The sequence below is a fragment of the Meriones unguiculatus genome, chromosome 15, assembly GCF_030254825.1.
Source record: "Meriones unguiculatus strain TT.TT164.6M chromosome 15, Bangor_MerUng_6.1, whole genome shotgun sequence".
Classification (NCBI taxonomy): Eukaryota; Metazoa; Chordata; class Mammalia; order Rodentia; family Muridae; genus Meriones; species Meriones unguiculatus.
The window spans coordinates 64,817,896-64,839,300 of record NC_083362.1 but is presented as its reverse complement, the minus strand read 5'-3'; the positions used below and the strand labels follow the sequence as shown (position 1 = coordinate 64,839,300).

At 44.3% G+C, this 21,405-nt stretch overlaps 1 protein-coding gene across 1 annotated transcript in view; it reads right to left on the bottom strand.

Moving 5' to 3' along the window:
• The window catches only part of Sgpp2 (sphingosine-1-phosphate phosphatase 2), a 105,439-nt gene extending 93,941 nt beyond the window's left edge, over window positions 1-11,498 (bottom strand). The window contains exon 1 of the mRNA XM_021638590.2: window positions 11,071-11,498. Coding sequence (XP_021494265.1) covers window positions 11,071-11,238 — 168 coding nt within the window. The 5' untranslated portion in view covers window positions 11,239-11,498. The remainder of the gene's footprint in view (window positions 1-11,070) is intronic.
• Between the last annotated feature and the right edge of the window lie 9,907 nt (window positions 11,499-21,405).

Sequence of the window (21,405 nt, the reverse complement as noted above, 5' to 3'; positions counted from 1 at the left end):
CCACAAGTCCCCCAGACTCAGCAGCTTCCTCTGAGTTCCCATCTCCCATCTCCACTCCGAGCTTGTCCTACTCTTCCCATTACTACTGCTCTCTTCTGCACCTGGGCACCTGCTTTCCTATTGCCTTTCCAGCCCTAAGCTTTCTGTTGAATGGCATCTCCTCTCTTCCCCAAAGTTTATCAACAAACTCTCCTTAAGTCCTTGCATCTGGGTTTCTCACTCTGTCTCCCTCAGGTGGGCAGAGGGATTTAACCCACACCTCCATTAGTAGTCAGATGAACTTTATTAGTCAGTACCCAACAGGTGGATCCCAGATGGATGAAGCCCAGGCCAGACCATTTCATAAGATGCTGTCCAGCCCACAAGATCAATGACTTGATCCTTAGCCAATCAGCACATAGCTATAATGATAGCCCCACAATCTGCAATATGATGACCTACATCTTAAGAAGCCATTTGTATGAGAAAGAAAACATACCACGAAGAACCCCAAACAGACATTAAAGTCGGCTTTCACTAGTCCCATATGCACCATGGTTTGCATCCTACAATTTTGTCTAAAGGGCTTTTGCACCAACTCTCTTAATTCCCAGGTGAGCATTACTGTATATCACATATCCTCCTTCACAGAGACACCATAAAGTTCCTTCTAAAACTGTTGTTCTTCGTCACCGGTTCTAATTAACCTGAGGAGTGAAACTGATTCACCATCCTCATGTCCTTAGGGTGAAGTCCAGAAACATTAAGGCTTTAGCCTTAGCCTGCCCAACATGCCTTTAGCCCAACATGCCAATCAGGATGGCCACACCAAGCTTTTTTAATGCAGCAGTGCTTGAGGCTTTTCATTCACTCTTTCAAATCCACCCTCCATTTTTCTCCAGAGAAACTCAGCTTTATAAATGGGGTCAGCCAGGTTCTCAATATCCCTGAATATTCTAATGGAACCTGGTCAAAAGGGTGTACTGGTTGGGTATGATAAATGGGGTACATGGAGTATGAGCTCAACGTGTATTTTCCTCAGCGTTTGCCTTGCTGTGTGTGATTACCTCTCTCTAAAAAGTCAGTGTGAGTTTGTGTGTGTGTGTGTGTTTGTCTGTGTGTCTTGCTGGGAATCAAATACAACACTTGCATGCTTAGGCAGGCCCCAAATTATTACCCACCTCTTCAGGCCACAGTTCTCTGCTCAGGGCCTCATCTTCTTCTATTAGGAACTTGCCTTTCAGCTCAGCTGCCATTTCATCAGGTGTTACCAAAACCCCTTACTCTCCCCTTTCACACTGAGGTTGAATTTTTATTAAATGATTTACTCCTTTTTATGTGCATTGCTGTCTTGCCTGTGTGTGTGTCTCTGTGAGGGTATTAAAACTCTTGGAGCTAGATTATAGACAGTTGTGAGCTCTGGATGCTGGGAATTGATCTAGGGTCCTCTGGAAGAGTAGCCAGTGCTCTGAACCACTGAGCCATCTTGCTAGCCCGAGGCTGATGTTTTAAATTACTTCATTTTCCCATGCTGATTTTTTTTCATCCCCTGCCCACATATTTATAAAGGATTCCCTGTTTCAATTCCTTTCAATTAGCCTTCCATGTATTGAATCTTAAATAGACTTTATTTTTAGAGCAGATTTAAATTTATTTTAAAAATTAGGACCATAGTGTGGCTACATCTTTCCATACATTCTACTGCCAATCTACACTGGTACTGAGGCTTTAAATTAGTATTGTAATTTGTTTCAAAATGATACATTATAATTAGCTGAAGTCCATCCTTTATACAAACTCTTAGTTTTTACCCAAGGTCTATTTTTCTCTCCCATGGTCTGATTCAGGGATTGTTAAGTCCAGTCATCAGTTTCCAGTCATCAGGCTCCTCTTGCCTATGACTATTTCTTATTTCTTGTTTTTGATGACCTCGACAGTTTTGTAGAATATCAGTCAGGACATGCAGCCTGACAGTTTCTATGTGTTAGGTTCTATCATTTACATATCCATCAAGAGTATACATTGCCAATATGACTTTCATTATTGGTGCTGACATTGATCACCTGGCTAAAATACTGTCTTCTATTTCTACACTCTCTTTTTTCCATATAATATTTTCTGCAAGCCCCTATGTACAGCCCATATTTAAAAGACAGGGGGGTGTAAGTTTGAGGCAACAGTTCAATGTAAAAGTAACTTTTATTTCACTGATGCAATTGTCTTCATAGCTTCCTGCCGCTCTCTGCTAACCAAGGCCTAATCCTGGAGGCTTCTAGCCTCTGTACAATATAATCTAGGCCTAAAATGTTTTCAGCCTCTGAGACTTACTGTTACATAAGTTCACCCATTCTAGCTCTTTTGGATCCCTGGCTGGCTGGTTCAACTCAGTTGTACTGGCTCAAACTCCTCTCCAAGCTGACTGATTCAGATTAGCTTCTTTCAGCTTCTGACTGAATTGCTCTGCTTGGCCGTAAACTAACTCTCGAAATCTGTTCTACCTTCCGGCTCCTTCTCTGGCTCATTCTGTCTTCACCTGTGTCTAGCTTGTTCTCTCTCCAACCCATCTCTGTAAAACTCTCCTGGTAAAACTGTTTCTGAATTCCACAAACTGAACTGCCACAAACTCAACTCACCTGCACTGCCTCTCAACTGAACCTTTTTTTTTCAAACGTGTGCTGCCTTTTATCATCTAACTTTACCTTCACCGTTTGATGGTAAAGGTGTATGCTAAGGGATGTGTCTCTATTCCAGCCAGAGTAGCCATGTTTCTGGATTAAAACAAATCTACAGTTCAATTGAAGTGCTCACCTTGCAAACAACAGGTCCTGAGTGTTTGATCCCTCAAACCCATGTGAAAACAATGGTCATGGTGGTGCCTGCTTGTAGTTTAATCCCAGCAATGGTTACACTGCGAGAATGAGGATAACAGACAGATTCCAGGGGCTCAGTGGCCAGTCAGCCTGGCCTATTGGCTGAGTGTCAGCCAGTGAGAGATTCTGTCTAAAAGACAAGATGTAGGATGAGTCAGGAATGACATCTAAGATTGACCTCTGGGCTCCACCCCCACATACATTCAACAGTGCATACTTGCGCGCACACACAGGCACACACACACACACACACAAACAAAAAAATAAATTCTGGCAGGAAAAATGTAACTCAGCAGTTGAATGTTTGCCTAGTATACTGAGTTTTTACTTCAGCACTGAAAAAAAAAATTAAAAATGTAAAGCACAAACAGCCATGTTTTATCTCCCTAAATGAAGAGTAGAGCATTTGTGATTTTTTTCTTTTTTCTTTTTTTTTTTTTTCAATGCAGTTTATTCAGGAACCTTGAACAATCCTCGGACCCTGGGGAAAGCCAGCCCACAGCTTAAATAGCCTCTGGGTAGCCAACCTCAGCATGCCACGTGGGCAATGCAGATAGGTCCACATACATGGAAGCAAGCCAGATCCTCAGCCTTAGCCAAATGTGGAGTTGTTTGTGACAGAGAGCACTCACCATCGGGAAGGTGGAAGGCGGAAACCGGCTCCATCTTTAAGGCGTGGCATTACGCAGCTCTCTATAGTTTCCCCTTTTTGTTTTAGATGCATCAGACAAGAGTAGAGGTCTGATCTCTGATATTAGAAATAAATTGGGACTTTGTACTGATGTTCATTTAGGTGTCATCCACCCAAAGAGCATCAGACCTGTCCGATACCTTTTTCTCAGAGGCAGGACCTGGGGCATCAACCCGCATGCAATCAGACATGCTCTTCTCTGGGTCGAAAGCGGCTGACCCTGAGTGCAGTGCTTAGCCTCGCATCCTGAGCGTAACATTTTAGCTTTTTATGGTAGCCAACCATGCTTGGGGAGACTGTCCTGCTTCAATGGCTGGTGGGAATGTAAACTTGTACAACCACTCTGGAAATCAATCTGGCGTTTTCTCAGACAACTAGGAATAGTGCTTCCCCAAGATCCAGCCATACCACTCCTAGGCATATATCCAAAAGAGGCTCAAGCACACAAAAAGGAAATTTGCTCAACCATGTTTGTAGCAGCTTTATTTGCAATAGCCAGAAGCTGGAAACAACCCAGATGCCCCTCAACTGAAGAATGGATGCAGAAAATGTGGTACATCTACACAATGGAATATTACTCAGCAATGAAAAATAAGGAAATCATGAAATTTGCAGGTAAATGGTGGGATCTGGAAAGGATCATCCTGAGTGAGTTGTCCCAGAAGCAAAAAGACACACATGGTATATACTCACTCATATAGACATACAACATAGGACAAACCCACTAAAACCTGTGCATCTAAAGAAACTAAGCAAGAGAGAGGACCCTAACTAAAATGTCCAATCCCCATCCGGAAAGGCAAAGAGGATGGACATCAGAAGAAGAAGAAAACAGGAAACAACCTAGGAACCTACCACAGAGGTCCTCTGAAAGCCTCTGCCCTACAGACTATCAAAGCAGATGCTGAGCCTGATGGGCAACTGTTGGGCAGAGTGAATGGAATTTTATGTAAGAACTGGGAAATAGTAAGAGCTGGAGAGGACAGGGTCTCCACAAGGAGAGCAACAGAACCAGAAAATTTGAACACAGGGAACTTCCCAGAGACTCATACTCCAACCAAGGACTATTCATAGAGATAACCCAGAACCCCTGCACAGATGTAGCCCAGGGCAGTTCAGAGTCCAATTGGGTTACATAGTAATGTGAAGAGGGACTGCCTCTGACATGAACTGACTGGCCTGCTCTTTAGTCACCTCCTCCTGAGGGGGAGCAGCCTTACCAGGCCATAGTAGAGGACAATGCAGCCACTTTTGATGTGAACTGATGGACTAAGATCAGAAAGGAGAGGAGAACCTCCCCTATCAGTGGACTTGGGGAGTGGCATGCATGCAGAGTGATTTTTTCTTAATTGAACTAAAATATTCAGACGACTTATTGCTTTAACTGTCTTTAGGTGTTTAATTACCCCTTTTAGGTAGGATAGTCTTCTTCCAGTTGTAATCTGATCTCATGTTGATCTCGTCATCATCCGCCCAAAGTGACATGTGTCAAGTTTTAGCTCTCGAGGAGCTCCAAATAAGTGAGTTTCTCTTATTTGTATCTATTTTACCTATTGTCTTTAAGCCTTAACATGAGACATCAAGGTCTCTGCTAGGGAACCAAGTTCCACCTACACCTGTCTCCTGAATTCATTCCTTTTTTTTTTTTAATGATTTATTTCATGTATATGGGTGTTTTATCTTCACGCAATGTCTGTGCACCAAGTACACATGCCTGGTGACCATGGAGGCCAGAAAAGGATCTTGGCTACCCTGGAACTGAAGCTACAGAGAGCTGTGAGCTGCTGTGTGGGTACTGAGAATCAAATCCAGGTCTTCTGGAAAGGCAGCCAGTGCTCTTAACAGCTGAGCCATCTCTCCAGCCCTGCATTCATTTTTCCATTCTAATTTTTTCATGTTGCCATCTTTATTTGATCTCACCAAGGGCCAGGGCCTAAATTCATTTGTCTTTGTGTTGCTGAGATAGATGAGTGTCCCAGAAACATGGCGGCTGATCAATAGTTAGGAACGAGGGAAGCAAAGAGGAGATACAAGAGCCCTATTTATTCCAAAAAGGCAAGAACTCATTAATTGCATCACCTTGGCAAGGAGTGGGGAGTGTGTGTTCATGCTTATTCACCCTATTACACCCTGCCTCTGAGATCATTCATAAAATCTATAAAAAGTCATAACATATACCTTTGATCTTTCATGCCCCGTCTGGACATTTAAATTAGGAGACTACAAGTGGTAGGTGGAAATACATTTATATAAAGATGCTGTTGTTTCTATTGTAAAAACTGGCAATGATATTAAGGCCCAGCAATAGAGCAAAGAAATTCCCATGTGATGGAGTAACAAGAAACCATTAAATATCATGATGAACTTTGTTTGAGCAGTTGTTATTGGGCAGTACAAGGACATGGGTAAATTTTTCCTTCATGGTCTCTCAAACTCTCACCTCTGAACAATGATAACATCTGTAACTAGAAAAAAAAAGAAATCATCAAACCTATATTTTCAAAGTGGTGCATTTAACCATTCAAACCTGAACATTCAAAAAAGGATAATCAAAACTTGAAGTCAATGAAATAAAAATGTCACAGCTGTCATGACCACTGCCGGGCTCATTTCTGCCCCTATACTAAACATCCTAAGGGTGTGTGTCCCAGGAAAGTGGAATTCCAAGCTTCCCAGTCACTTAGACACTCAGAGCCAGCTCTAGACGTTATTTTGCTTGTTTGACTCACTTTTTAAAAGTTCAGTTCCTTCAAGTGACTATAATGTACAGCCACTTAGCAAAACACAATTCTGTTCAACTCCACTCTTGTGCAAAAGGGACAAGAGAGGCTCAGAGAAGTCCAAATGACAGAGAAGAAAGAGCCAGGTCCCAGTCTTCTGACCCCTGGGAGGTTAGCAAATCACTGATCCAATGAAGGTGTTATGCAGAGTTACAGGTGGCTTAGTGGGCCTCAAAAGCGTGAAGAGAGAAAACAGAAGTACAAAGACTGCTTAAACAACCTGTCTTTCCCCGTGTGTTTTATAATAGAAGCTTTATTGTTTTGCATCTTGCAAAATGCATTCATTGAAAAATACTATAATATACCCACAATACAAACAGTACTGAAAAGAAAACAAGAATGCAAGAATGGTCTAAATGAGAACTGCACCACTTAGACTACAGGATTTGCATAATTAGTCCCCAGTTGGTGCTTGGGGAAGCTTAGAATGAGAGGTCTTGCTGAAGAATGTACATGGGGAGGGGGTGGGCTTTGAGCTTTTAAAGCCTCGCATCTTACTTCCAGTTTACTCTCTGCTTGAAGACATGAGCTCTCAGCTACCTGCTCCTGCAGAGCCTAGAACTTGCTTCCCTGATATGATGAACTCTTCTCCCCCTGGAACCATAAACCCAAATCAACTTTTTCTTCCATATTTGCCATGGTCATGGTGTTTTGTCACAGCAACCAAAAAATAACCATTATATGAAGTAGACCAAAAAAAAAAAAAAAAGAAAAGAATGGTCTTTCTGAAACTTAGTTGTGTGGGTCTGAGCTTCACTACAGGACATGCATCCTCTTTGTTGGTGAAATTTTTGTTTTAAAAAATCAAGAAGTGTGAGTTATTTTTATCTTCTCATTTATTTTGCAGGTATTCTTGCTCATCAGAAATGATGATTGCGGCATCGTTTCACCTTTGACCTTTTTAAACTGTGATTTTATTTTATTTTATTTTTTTAATTCCAAGCTCACTTTCAGGTTTTAAAAACCCACCAATACCTGAGCTTTGCTCCAAGATCAGTCTACAAGATGCCACCAATCCCAGGCCACCCTGAAAAACTTCACCCCCCAAGAAACTCTATATAAGTTTAGAAACTTTATATAAGTCTGAATGTCTCCCATTCAGTTCCCTGATGCTTCTCCTCTCTCCTTGCTTCTGTCAGAGGCAGCCACCTTCTTGTCTTTCCCAGTAACTCTCATGTGAGGTTTGTTGTGTAGTAAGACTTTGTGGCATTCCTTGGCTCCCAACTACCAGGAACTCTTTCCCCTCAGAGCTGTAACACTTACAGTAATAGTTTACAATATGTTAATAGTCTCTCCTACATTATTTTTATTTTGTATGTTTTTATTAATCAGCAAATGCGTTGAATATCATTATGATGTCTTGTAGCTAAGATTTTTGTTTTTGGTTGGTTGGTTTTGGTTTCTAGGAACAGGGTTTCTCTGTGCAGCCCTGGCTGTCCTGGAACTCATTCTGTAGATCAGGCCAGTCTGGAACTCAGAGATCCACATGCCTCTGCCTCCCACGTGCTAGGATTAAAGGTGTGTGCCACCATCAGGCAGTTTGAAACAAAGAATTTTCAACACAACCTATATTCTATTCCTCCCTGACCAAATTTTAGACTGTGTGAGCAGTTGTCCAAAAGTATTTATTGAGCACAGTGATGTTTGGAAAGCTCATGCCCAGTCCAACATAATGACGAAGAAAGGCTATGCAAAGCCTAAACACAACTATATTGGGCAAGCAATGATGTCAGAAATCAAAACACCATTGAATCAAAGGTTGGCTTTACCTCAGAACAAATAAATACAGCTCTCTTCTGGCCTCTGCCTCCCTACCCATTCCTAGGATCCTTGCTTGGAGCAGGATACTACTTAATAGGCCACTGAAGAATGGCCTCCAATGGTTAACCCTGCAAACTTGTTACATTGTCAGCTGGTAGTACCTCCCTCTCTCTCATTTCTACCCTGTTTAGCCAGGTATGATACTTCACACCTTCTCAAAAAGGCACATACATGAAAGCCCTGGAATTTCTGCCCTAGAAGCTTCAACTTCAGACTTCAGAATGAAAAGATCTGGCTTCCCGAAACTGGGCAGTTATCTCGGGAGTTTTCAACCCTAGGAACTCAGACCTACTGGGCAATGTCTAAGGCCCTATCCATTTTTTTTTTTCCAATGATAGATTCACGCAAGCCAAGCCACACCCTAGGTCGTAAAAGATATAGTTAATCTTTAACCCAAAAGTGTGTGGTATTAGGGGAATTTGCAGAAGTCTTTATCCATTTCCTTACAAGTCCAGTGTTAAGGATTAAAATAAACACAGAAAAATGCAGAGGATGAATTAGATTCATTGAGAGCTAAAGTAACTCCTAAAGTAAAGAAGGAATTAACTTCTCAGCTGTTTGAATAATCCTATATCAATGTCCCAGGGCTGTCTTCTAGGCTATGCAGGGGAAAAAAATCATTTGATATTTTAATTTGATCTTTAGTAGTCTCTGTTTAAAATCTTAAAAGCTATTGATCTTTGTATTGATATCTATGCTTAAATAGCCACAAAATTCACAGAGCTTGAAGAGGGTGAAAATCCTGGAGAAGAAAATGAGCAGAACAAACAAAGCTCCGGAGTTGCTGGAGATTTAGCCTTCAGGAAGAGGCTGGCATCATCAGATCCCCACACAAAGGTGGTTAGACAGTCCATTCTGCAATCAACAAACCTCAAGACGCAGGGAGAACTCACAGAACCAGAGAGAACCTGAAATCAGCCAGGAGCATATTGAGAAGCTTGCCTTTGAATTGCTGAAGGGTGTCTGATTTGATGGTACACACCCAAAACCTTGGCCTTGGGAGGATGAGGCAAAAAAAAGACTTACTATTTGTAAGCCATCCTGGGCTACACAGTGAAGTTGTCTTTTAGATTTATTTATTTATGTATTTATTTTACTGAAAGGCTGTTCAGCCTCCATCTGGTTTGTAAAAGCCAACGGAGAAAGAAAACAGGGTTTTCTTTGAGTTTCTTTGAGTTTTCCCAATTGCCACCTTAAAGCCCTGTGAGTTATCTGTGGGCAGGGATGCAATTTATTCTCTAGGGAAACTTCCCATGTATTTGTTAAGGATTAACCTTCCCAAGTCTTTTAAAACAAACCTTTTAAAAACACTCACAATCCCTTCCCTTATCAAAAGGTCTTGAGTTAATTTTTTTTTCCTCCTGTTATAGCCACTACAGGGATTTATGATCCTGAACTTTCAGTTTTCTTTTATTTCGTGGACTTTAGGATTCTAAGTTTGTGGTGTGGGCTGGGAACTAGAACCCAACTCCTTGATGTCCCCAAACCATCTGGGCACTCCAAGAAACAAGAAACCTGCTCAGCTCTGGGTTTTGTTTGAAGGGGGGTTAGGGAGTATGGGGGTGAAGAAAAGAAACAGTCCTTAGAATGTGCAATCAAGTTATGGGGGTGGTATAAAACACTTTAAGAAACACTAGTGGAAAAGTTCATCCCTGGCTTCCTGAATTAGGAAGAGCAGAAACGGGGGGGGGGGGGGAGTTCCATAGAGAGGGGCCCATGCTGGGCCGGTCATGAGTCTAAGCAGGGTGCCTGTGCAGGAAATGCCTCCTTTGGGGGTGGGGCATTGGTCTTATGCACTGCCTGTATGGACTTCTGAGACGTGAATTAGCCTAAAAGCTACCAGCATGCCATATAGCGCAACGAAGGAACCACACAGTGAAAATAACATAAAGAAGAATTTCTCCAGCTGAGAACCTACGACCAGCCCACTGCCACCTTTGCAAATTAATTCTGCAACTCAATGCTTCTAGTATTCTATCCTACACAAGAGCCAGGATCTTAACTAGTTATCTATACATAAGAACATTGTCACCTTCCAGTCGTCAGACTCTTTCAGGAAGGACGAAACACAAAAGAAGAGGAAGAGGAGGAAGAGGAGGAAGAGGAGGGGAGGAGGGGAAGAGAAAGAGGAAGAAGAAAAAGAATTGCTTTACGTCCCGGCTTGCTATTTTCTGCCTAGCCAAGGGAAAGGGCAGCTGCTGGTGGCGCCCAGAGGGGACGAGCTCTCTGCCATCTGCCGCCTGCCTAGCCCTGTGCGCTGCCCAACGCAAAGCTGCGGCAGGGTTGTGTAACCTTTCTCGGGATGCAAAGCACTTAGCGAAAGGGCCCCGAGGACCAGTCATGAGAGACCAGCCAGGGACCCCAAGACTAGGGGATGTCGGGAGGGAGACCGGTGTTGGTTCCCCATCCCTGAGGGTGGCTGGGGGTTGGGATGTAGATCTCAGAGGAGATCAGAGTCCGTGCTGCAGCAAAGCAAACCGCGCGCCTCCCGAGTCTGTACGGAGCAGGAAGGGGATGCGGCGGCAACCTAGGGACTCCTAGGAGAGTTCTCAGGCTGTGTCCCAGCAAAGTGCCAAGGACATCCTCGCTCCTTTTTTTTTCCAGTTACGTAACACTCTTATCACTTCGGGCAGAATCTACAGAAAGACGGACTTACTCATCAAAGTAATTAAAGTAGAAAGTCTCTGCACAGAGGCATGCAAAGGCTCCGGGTGGTTATCTGAAAAGACTTGGCTTGCCACCTGCAGCGAGAGAGGGCGGCCTCGGGTCACTGTCCTCCCCCCCACCCCCAGGACTGTACCCTCCCTAGGGTGGAAGCCGGGTGGCGGCGCCTGGCGCCAGCATGTCCCCATCCCAGAGTGGCCCGGACCCGCAGGCACGCGGGCGGCCGTCGCCCTCCTCCCCGCCGCAGACACCTGCCCGCGGTTACCTGCGGGTTGGCGGAAAGATGCGCGACCTCGGGGACCCGTGTCGCGCTCTCCGAGGGGCCCTCGTCGTCCTCCCGAGGGTTGTCCTCCCGCGCCGGGAAGAGCCCGCAGCGGCGCTGGAAGCGAGCCACGAGCTGTGAATCCTGCAGGCTCCGCAGCAGCGCGGCCATGGTGAGCTGCGACCCCGCTCCCCCGACCCGCAGCCACGCGCGTCCGCGTCCTCCGCGTGCGCCCTGGCCTAGCTCTCTGCAGCCCTGTGCTCCCGGCGCTGGGCGGGCGGGGCGCCGCGCCAGCTAACAGGTGCACCGCCCGGGTCCTAGCGCCCGCCCAGCACGCGGGGACGCCCAGGTGTTCACCTTCACCTTGTGCGCGACGTCATCCCTCTTCCTAACCAACCTGCCCCCCACCCTCCCGGGAGCGCTCTTGCAACTGCGAGGAGGAGTCCATGCGCTTGACCCGCGTGCGGACCCCACTCAGTCGCTGACTTCCGTGTGCACCGGTCCAGCGCACCTTTCCGAGCGCTGCCTGGAAGCTGTGTGACCACCTTCTTTCAAACCTTGAACCCAAGGTGAAGCTGGTCCTCACTACACACACGAGTCCCGCATCCCAGCTCCTTGCCCCATCTTTGTCTGGTTTCTAGCAAAACTATTTCCCGGAAAGTCTGGCTCCTGGGGAGAATTTCCAGCGCTTGCCAAAGTCGGCTTGATGCAATGTTTCTTCCTTCTCAGAGGCCAGTCACCTCTTCCTCCTCAGAGGCCTCCTCCCTTTCTTTCTACCTCTCCCTCCCTTCCTCTTCCCTTCCCATTTTGGCCTTGGGAACAAAGTGTTGAGCGCCCACAAGGCACCCTAGCGCCTGCCTTAGAACATCAAAGGACACCACCTGCAGATGGGTTTTCCTGGGCCCTCCTAACCCTCCCTTCCGGGTTTCTGAGATGCTAAGATGACCTCTGCACCTCCTCTGTGGGAGTGAGCAGCAATAGTTACACGGGGCCCAGGTGACTGGCCTGCAGCAAAACTATAATCCATTCCTCAGCTGGGAGAAGGCCGCAAGGGTTTCCTGGCTGCCCTTCTGAAACCTATTTGCCTGGATAAATGGCGGTGAATCCACACCTCCCACCACCTTGCTCATCCAGTTTTCCTTCTAGGCCCGGAGGTCTTTGGTTCCTCTTGCCCAAGGCTGATGTGTCCTCTCAGCCCTGCTTTCTGCCTCCCTTGCTCCTTAGTCTTACCTGGAGGGCATGGTCAAGGTGGCTAAGACAGCAGTGACTTCTAAGAAGTCACAGCCCTGTGACTTCACACCTAGTCATGAGTGGAGGAGGAGGTAGTAGCTCCCTTCTTCCCCAGTACTGCCTGCTGTCATTTATAGAGCCAAACCCCCGAGGTTTGGTGTTAACAGCCGGCATTCCAGTAGCTCCCATTCCTGAGCTCCCAGCTCCTTACATGTGTTGCTCCAAGCTTTCTTCCAGTTAAGAAAAAAAAAAAAAAGCATAAAATAATACAATATTGTGCTACCATATTAGGTTTCAGGTGCAGCCTTTTGTCTCTGACTCAGGTTTTCAGTGGTTCATGAGACCTGAGATCAGTCACTGAGTGGTGCTTTTTTTTTTCCCCCTTTTTCTCCTTCTATGACGAAACAATCTTCAGATGCTCTCCAAGAGGCATCAAGAGCCAGTTCCAACATGTGCAGTGTTGTGTATCCTGCCCTGCGCCCTATGCCTTCTTCCTTTGAGGCAGGCTCTCTCACAGAACCTGGAGCTGGGTTACAAACACCACATACTCACGGTCTCAGGGTCCCCATGCTTTCAAGGGAGTGTCCTTAGACACTGAGCCATCTCTCTGGCCCCTTGTATTATGTGTTTTAAAGACTCTGTTATGTTAGCCCAGTCTGGCTTCAGATTCTCAAATCCAAGCCATCTGCCTCTGCCTGGCAAGTGCTGGATTACAGGCATGTACTATCATGTGCAGACAGTGACAACGTATTTTGAAGGAATCAATATTGGATCTATTAGTTAGGGGTAAAGGTTAGGTTGTTATAATAAGCAGACCCCAAGAGACAGTGGCTCTAAGAACACAGATATTTCTCTTTGTTATATGGTTCCAAAGGGAGGCTGGTAGGGAGGTTAGAACACTGACCCATAGCGCAATGACTTGTTTCCGCATGCCCTTGCCCTGGACCACACCTATATCCTTGTCCTCTCTTGTACAGCTCCTAAGAAGAAATAAGTGGTGAGTATCCTGACTGTCACTTTCACATTAAATAAGAGAAGCAGAAGCAGAAGTTTGTACTATTGGTAGGAATATGCCCTGGGGTCTCCAGAGAAGCTTGGACATTCACCTGTAGCACGGAAGCCTGGGTCTGGCTTAAACTTTATTTCTAAGGAAAGAGAAGATGACAGCTCGTTTCTGTATTTATTTGCTGTGTGTTCTTGAAAACTATCAGAAGTCTCTACAAAAGTTTGGAAACAAACTACTATTGGTTAAAGCTACATAAAATAGGAGCAGCAAGATGGCTCAGCCAGTAAAGACACCTGTTGTCAAGCCTGAGTTTGATTTTCAGGTTCTACATGGTAGAAGGAGAAACCTGATGCCTGCGCGCACGCGCGCGCACACACACACACACACACACACACACATCTATATATACATATAGATATATATGTATGTGTATATAAATTGGTATATATATGTGTGTGTGTGTGTGTGTGTGTATCTTGGTGTCTTGGTTTTTCAAGACAGGGTTTCTCTGTGTATTCCTGGCTGTCCTGGAATTCTGTAGACCAGGCTGGCCTCAAACTCACAGAGTCTGCCTGCCTCTGCCTTCTGGGTGCTGAGATTAAAAGTGTGTGCCACTACTGCCCATAAAAAATAAAAATTTTAAAATGTTGTGACATGCTTGGCAGTGGTGGTGCACACCTTCAATTCCAGCCACTCAGGAGGCAGAGGCAGGCAGATCTCTGAGTTCAAAGCCAGCCTAGTGTGCACAGTGAGTTTAGTGACATCCAGGACTACCAGAAAAACCCTGTCTCAAAACACAAGCAAACAAACAACAAAAGAGTAACATATAAACCAGTGATCTATGTGGTCTAATTTTATTTAGGCACCCTGTCTTCAATTTGGTACACTCTAAATGCCTCTATGCAACTGCTTTTTAAATATTTTTCTTTAATTTTTAATATTTTTCTTTGTGAGACTTTTATACATGTATACAAAGAAATGTGACCATATCTATTTTCTTCTCCAACTTCTTCCATAGTCCATATTTTCCCCAACATGCCCTCTCACTGACATCCTATGGATGTATGTACATATACATATATATATACACACACACATATATACACACACATACACACACACGTTGATTTAGTGCTGCCCATGTGTGGACAGGTATGGGGCCATCCACTGGAGCATGGAAGATACTTTAAAAAAAATTTGTGTGTGTATGTTTTTTTCTTTTGGGAGAGGGTCTCTCTTACAGAGCCCTGCCTGGCATGTAACTCACTCTATAGAACAGGCTGGCCTTGAACTCACAGAGCTTTGCCTGCCTTGCCTCCTGGGTGCTAGGATTAAAGGCATACGCCAGCAAGTCCAGCAAGATACTTTTAGGAAAAAGAGAGACAGACAGACAGACAGACAGACGGACGAACATTATAAGGAACAACTGACATACTTTTGTAACCTGAAAAGATAAAATTAAAAGAAATGCTAAATTTTTCCTTACATTTCAATGAAAATCTTCAGTATTATTCTCCTGTTACCTTTTAAATTTTGATGTAAAGTTCTCTCCATGGAACAGGTTAGACCTTTCTCTGTTTCATCCAGGCAGAGTTTCTTAGATCAAGATAGTTATCCAGGGCTGGGGCTCTGTATTAGTTATCTGCCGCTGAATAACGACTTTCCCCACAAACAGCGAGTTGAACCACAACACCCTCACCATGCAGTTTCTGTGGTTGGCACCCCACGTGTATTTTCGCCGGGGCCACAAGGCTGACATCATCTCCACCCCTAGAGTTGTATTTCAGTTCTGTATGGGCTGCTCGTGAGAGACCTCCTTCCCCTCTGTGTCATAGTCGCCTCTTCACAGTGCAAGTGCGATACCAGAGCCTCCCTCAATTGCAGAGACTCATCTGCAGAGACGGAAACTTAATCTTAAAACTGTTCTATTCAGAGAGCTGTCAATCAGAGAAGATGGTGGATTGACATACTGTAAAAGCCTGAAATCGCTTCCAGACAGAGAATTTTAGAGGAAGAAGGGGGATGAAGGCTGAAGGAGGTGGGGGTGGTGAAAGCAGAGGGGGGTTGGTGGGGTGAAGGCAGAAGGAGGTGGGGGAGGAAATGGAGGCAGAGAGTGGACAGGGGTGGGGTGGGTCAGGGTGGGGAGTTCAGGCAGAAGGAGGCGAGAGAGGGAGTGAAGACAGTCATATCCTGGAGCTCACTCTTGTTCTTCCGGCCAAGTGATCATCCCCATTTGGGGGATTTGTGATGTCTGAGCTTCTTTTCTTCCCTTGTCACCACTTGCATCCTTTCCCCATATTGTTGCTGTTGGGGCTCAGGCACTTCTTGCCATGCAAGTCATTTTAGGCTGGTGTTACCCTTGTCCTCCCCTAGGGGCATCAGGCTGGAAGGAACTAACATAGCAAGCTATCGGTTAACCTCGTGTTTATGCTAGGTCATTAGTGACATGGATGAGCAGATTCCTTTCTGCAATATGGGGTGCAAGTGTCCTTATAATACAAAATGACATGTCCCTACCCATGCCCTCTGTCTCCTGCCAATAGAAGAACTCGTCACATAGCAAACAAAGAACAAAGCCTAGAGTTAACCTAGCCTTGGAGGCAACGCCCCAATTCTTTTGGTACATTCAGTTTCTTGGAAGCAAATAATTAGGTCTAGCCCACTTCATGAGGATGAGACACAACCACGATCAACAGGTAGAGGAGGATTGTGGGTAGGTTCTGTGGAAGTTGCTTATTGTAAGTTCTTTGTGTGTATTCTCCAGCTGTGTTAGCCATAGCATCAATGGCTGCTGTTCCAAAGGAGTATGGCACGCAGACAGCCTCAAGGAGATTCACTTGTTGTAGAAAATGGTTGGGTGCACACAGGAGAACAAAGTATGAGCCTGACAAGGTGGCTCAGAGGGTAATCTACTTGTCAATCTTGGCCAACTGAGTTTGATCCCTAGGACCCACATGGTGGAAGGAGAAAACCAACTTCCCCAATTTGTCCTCTGACACACACACAGAGTAATTTTTTAAAAAGTGTAATAATATGAAAACAAATAATATGATGCAAAGATAGGGCACCATGTAATAAATTTCCAATTGAAAATGGCTATAAAATCACAGTTATAATTTAGATAAAAGTTTCCTTTTACGTCTGCCAAAATTATATATGCCTTTAAAAAAACATACAGAGGGGATGGGAGAGGGGCTACAGCTGGGATACAAAGTGAATAAACTCTAATTAATAAAAATAAAATAAAAAATTTTAAAAAAGCATACAATGTTAGGTTAGGAAATAGAAAGACAAAGTTAGAATTCATGAAAAAAAAAAAGCCAAAACGAAACAGGGTAAAATGATTGGTTAATCAAATGGAAAAGAGAAAAAAGAAATATGAGCACAAAATTAAAAATATTATAAAAAATAATTAAAAACAAACAAATAAAAAAATGATGGCTGACTCAATGGGTAAAAGTGTTTTGCTGCCAACCCCAATGACCTGAGTTTGATCCCGGGACCCATAGAGTAGGGGAGAACAAATTCCCTAGTTGAGCTTTTGACCTCTACACTTGCAACTGTGGCACATGTGCACTGAAAAATTAAGTAAACTGTAGTTTTTTAAAGCATAGGAAATTTGCTGTGGGTTTAGTTCAGTGATAGAGCATCTACCCACCATGCATCAGACCTTGGTTTATCTCTGGCAGTGAAAACAAACAAACAAAACACTAGCTAGAATAATGATTATAGAAAAGCTAGAGATAGGCATTATCCTGTTCTTGCATAAAAGATAGTCCGGTGGTGGAGTGGTTGCTTAGCATATGCCTGGCCCTGGGTTGAATCTGCAGAGCCAACATATCAAGACGTTACAAAGTACTAAGCTACGTGTTTACAAAGGAATGCTCTTTCTCAGGGACCAGTGAGAGGGCTCAGTGGGAAAGAACACAGGCTGCCCAAGAATAAAGACCTGAGTTCAAATCCCCATCACCCATGTTAAAAAAAAATAAATTAATTAAAAAGCATGACTATGAATGCTGTTGCCGCAGTGCCATGGAGAGCAGAGACGGGATTTCTGGGACTTTCTGGTCAGCAGCCTAGCTCCAGGTTCAATGACAGAGCCTGTCCCAAAGGAATGATGTGGAGAGTGATAGAGTAAGACACCGCCTCTGGCTTCCATGCATGCGCACAGGTAGATGCATCTCCCCACACACTTGAGCATTCCATACTCTCTCTGTCTCTCTCTCTCTCTCTCTCTCTCTCTCTCTCTCTCTCTCTCTCACACACACACACACACACATACACACACACACTCACACCAATAATTTTTTTTTTTTAAATAGAGAATGGACATTCTCCATGCCGACTAATTAGCAATAACAACGACGGTAATTAATAATGTTGCAACTCTAAAATCAACACCTCAGAAAGTCACCCTATTTAGAAACACGGCTGCTGCAGATGCAGTTAGTTAAGATGGGGATGTTGGGGTGAGGGCGTTATCCTATTATGACCTATGTGCTGAGGGGGGCTTGAGGGCTGTGTGAAGACAGGGGTGAGAAGTCGTGTGGTGATGGAATCAGATTGTCGTTTGTGCAAGCTAAGGAATGCCCACCCCTACCCCGAGCAAAAAAAGGGCCAGCGAAATGCACTGTGGAGAAGGCTAGGACAAATGCCCACTCATAACCCAGAGGGAGTGTGGCAGTTTATTTCAGGCGTCCATCCTCACTTCTGTTGTTTTAAGCCATTCGGCTAGTAAACTCCACCACAGTAGCTCTGGGAAATGAATGCACCCCCTTTCTTTAGATGTAGGAAAATCACTTGGAAAAATTGTCAAGACTCCTTGTGGGCTGCAGAGATGGCTTAGCAGTTAAGAGCCCTGGCTGCTCTTGCAGAGGACGCTGGTTTGATTTCCAGCACCCATGTAGTGGCACACGACCATCACTAACTTGAGTTACAGGGGATCTAATACCCTCTTCCGACCTCAGGAGGCACCAGGCACACATGTGGTGCACATACATACATTCAGGAAAAACACACGCACGTAAAAATCATAAAATTAACAACAACAATTCAGTGAAATAGGAATGTTTAGTGTGGCTAGAACCAGCTTGCCAACGTTCTTGGTTGGAGTGGGAAGTCCCTGTATTTGAATAACCGAAGATAATAGAGGGAGATCGGTCAGGGCTTCATAGCTATTATTACTGAAATTCTGGCTTTGAGGCTCATGGTGTTCATATATTTATATGTTTGAGGTGATGAGGCTTTGGCAAGCATGTTAAACACAAGGCAAGCAATGTTATCAGAAAAGTAATTGGGGCATTTCCTACGGAGTAAAAGGTATTTGGAAGCAGGGGAAGATCACTAAAGGAGAGTGTATATCGACTGCTTGCCCCTCTCTCTACAAAACAAGCTAAATTAAGTAACTTTATACAGGCTGAACAGATTGTACTTACGTATTGAAGAATATATGTGTATATGTTTGTAATGAAAAAAGAAGCCATGAACTTGGAAGAGAGCAAGGAGGGGTATATGGGAGGATTTAAAAGAGAGGAAAGAGAAGAGGAAATGATGTAGTTATTTTATAATCTCAACAACCGAAATAATAAAGAAGTTCCCAGTTAAAGCAATAATGGCACTCTCTCTCCATTAATAGGGGTTTATATAGTTTTCGAAGGCCACCATGCAAGTCGCCATAAGCTGGTGGCTTTGAAACAACAGTGACTTGTTAGCAGACATACCAAGGAGGTTGTCACACGCCTCCTGCTGTGTCTGAACGTTGCCAACAACCCTGTGGCTTGTGGCAGTGTCACTCCAGTATCATTAGCTCCTGTCACATACCATCTCCCCACATCTTCCTCCTTTGCCATGCATTTGTCCTCCACCTACAATATCAGCATTTGGGAAACAGAGGTGAGACGTTTGTTAGTTCGAAGCCAGCCTAGACTACATAGCAAGGTTGTCTCAAAGCAACAACCACAAAATTTTCATTTTTTTCCATTTTTTTAAAGACTAATCATTGATTTAGAGTGAGCTATAATTTTGATATGACTTCATCTTAATGTGTTTCATTTGCAACAATTTTATGTCTAGATGAGATCACATGCATATATTTTGGTGGACATAAACTTTAAGAACGTGAACTTTAAGGAAACTATCCAGGTCATTTTAAGTACTTATATGCCAGCTCCGTTCTGTGCTCAATGTTTTCTTCTCTCTCTCTCTCTCCCTTTCTTCTTTCCTTTTTTCTTTCTTTTTTAAATATATATATATATTTGAGACGTAGTTTCTCTCTGTAACAGCACTGGCTGTCCTGGAACTTGCCTTGTAGATCAAGGCTAGCCTCAAAATCATAGAGATTCTTCTGCCTCTGCCTCTCAAGTCCTGGGAATAAAGGTGTGTGCCACAAAAGTCTGGCATCAATATTTTCATATCATAATTTATTTAATCATGCTTTAGCCTTCTAGAAGTCCTATAAGATAATGTTTCCCCACAGGAGGGAAGGAAATATGGAGAGGAGATTGACCACCAGGTTTCAGCCATGTGCCCAAACCCCTGGCCAGAGCTAATTGGCCCTGTATTACACATTTGACCAAATTTGGAATCCGGAGTGTTCCTTCTTGGAAAATTTGTATGCACAGTGCCCAGTCAGTATCTATTGAAGTAATAATCAGAAGTAATATCCGAGCACCAGAGACCATGCTGTCCGTCAGGTGACTTCTGTGTGCTTGTAAGAGAGAATTAAGGGAACAACACAAGGACGTCAGAAAGGCCACCAAGCCACCATCCCTGTGGAAAAGTCGGTACCTGGTTCTAGTCACTATGAAGCTCTCTCCCCGTCCCCCTTCTCCCCCACCCCCGCCGAGTTCCCTGAACTACCTCTAGGTTCTTGTGAACCAAATTCCAAGTTTATGTTCTTGGTGACCCGAGCAGGCCAAAGTCAGCCATCCAGGCAGACGTTTGGAAATAAAACTCTGAGGCTCACCTTTCTTACAGTCACTGGACCCCAAAGCCCTTCCCTAGCTCTTTCTGAAAGTCTTCTGTTGTCCTTTGTGCCTAGTGAATGCAGAGCCTACAAAAGTCAGAAGAGATGGTCAGATCCCCTGGACCTGGAGATGCAGGTGGTCATGAGCCACCAGATGTGGGTACTGGAAACTCAGCCTTGGTCCTTTGCAAGAGCTGAGCCATCCTTCCAGCACTAAGCCTTCCTTTGGTTACCATTGAAACTTCCTATCTTTTCTACCCCAGCTCTTATAGAGTTATAGTAGGCTGCACAGAGCCAAGTTCCTAAGAATTCGGTGAGTCTGTGGAGGGTAGTTTGTATTTCCTGCTGAACTGAGCTGCTTCCCTCGCTTAATTGGAATCCAACACGATGTCAGCTCTTAAGAAGAGAGCAATCCTGCTTCTTGCAACAACTTGAGTGACCACAGAGGACATTGTGGCGAGTGAATTCAGCCAGACACAGAAACACAAGTAACACGTAATTCACTTTATCAAGCCTGAAAAAGTTGAAGTCACGGGGCAGAGAGTAGAGTGATAGCGACCAGTGCCTTCAGTACACAGGTGGGTTGAAAAGACAGGGTTCAAAGCCTGCCAGATTTCAGTTAGATAGGCCAGCAAGAAGGGTCAGCAGGGAAAGCCACCTGATGCCAAGGCTCATGAGAATTAAGTTCAATCTCTAGACCCATACAGTGGAAGGAGAGAACCACACATACACACACCACACACATACACTCACCATACACACACACTGCATGTACAAACCAGACATAGACACACACATGTAATTTTTTTAAAAGAAAGGCCTTTAGTTTTAAAATAATTTTCATTATATGAAAATAATGCATTTTAAGAGTCTTCTGTTACATGGCTGTCATTTATTATAACATGTTGTATATACTTAAGAGTGCTGAGAACAGATTGCTGATCTAGATTTTTTTTATCAAACCTATTTAGGGTTCTTAAATGCTTCTACCTCCCTTCCAACCCCCCAACACTGAATAGGAGGGGAAGAAGGTTAGTGGGAACAGGGGCAGAGTTCTCTCTGCTACTTCCTGCTGGATAGGGTCGTAGGATTCTTTTGGGGTCAATACCAATATCAATCGTCAGGAAATCCAGAAGTC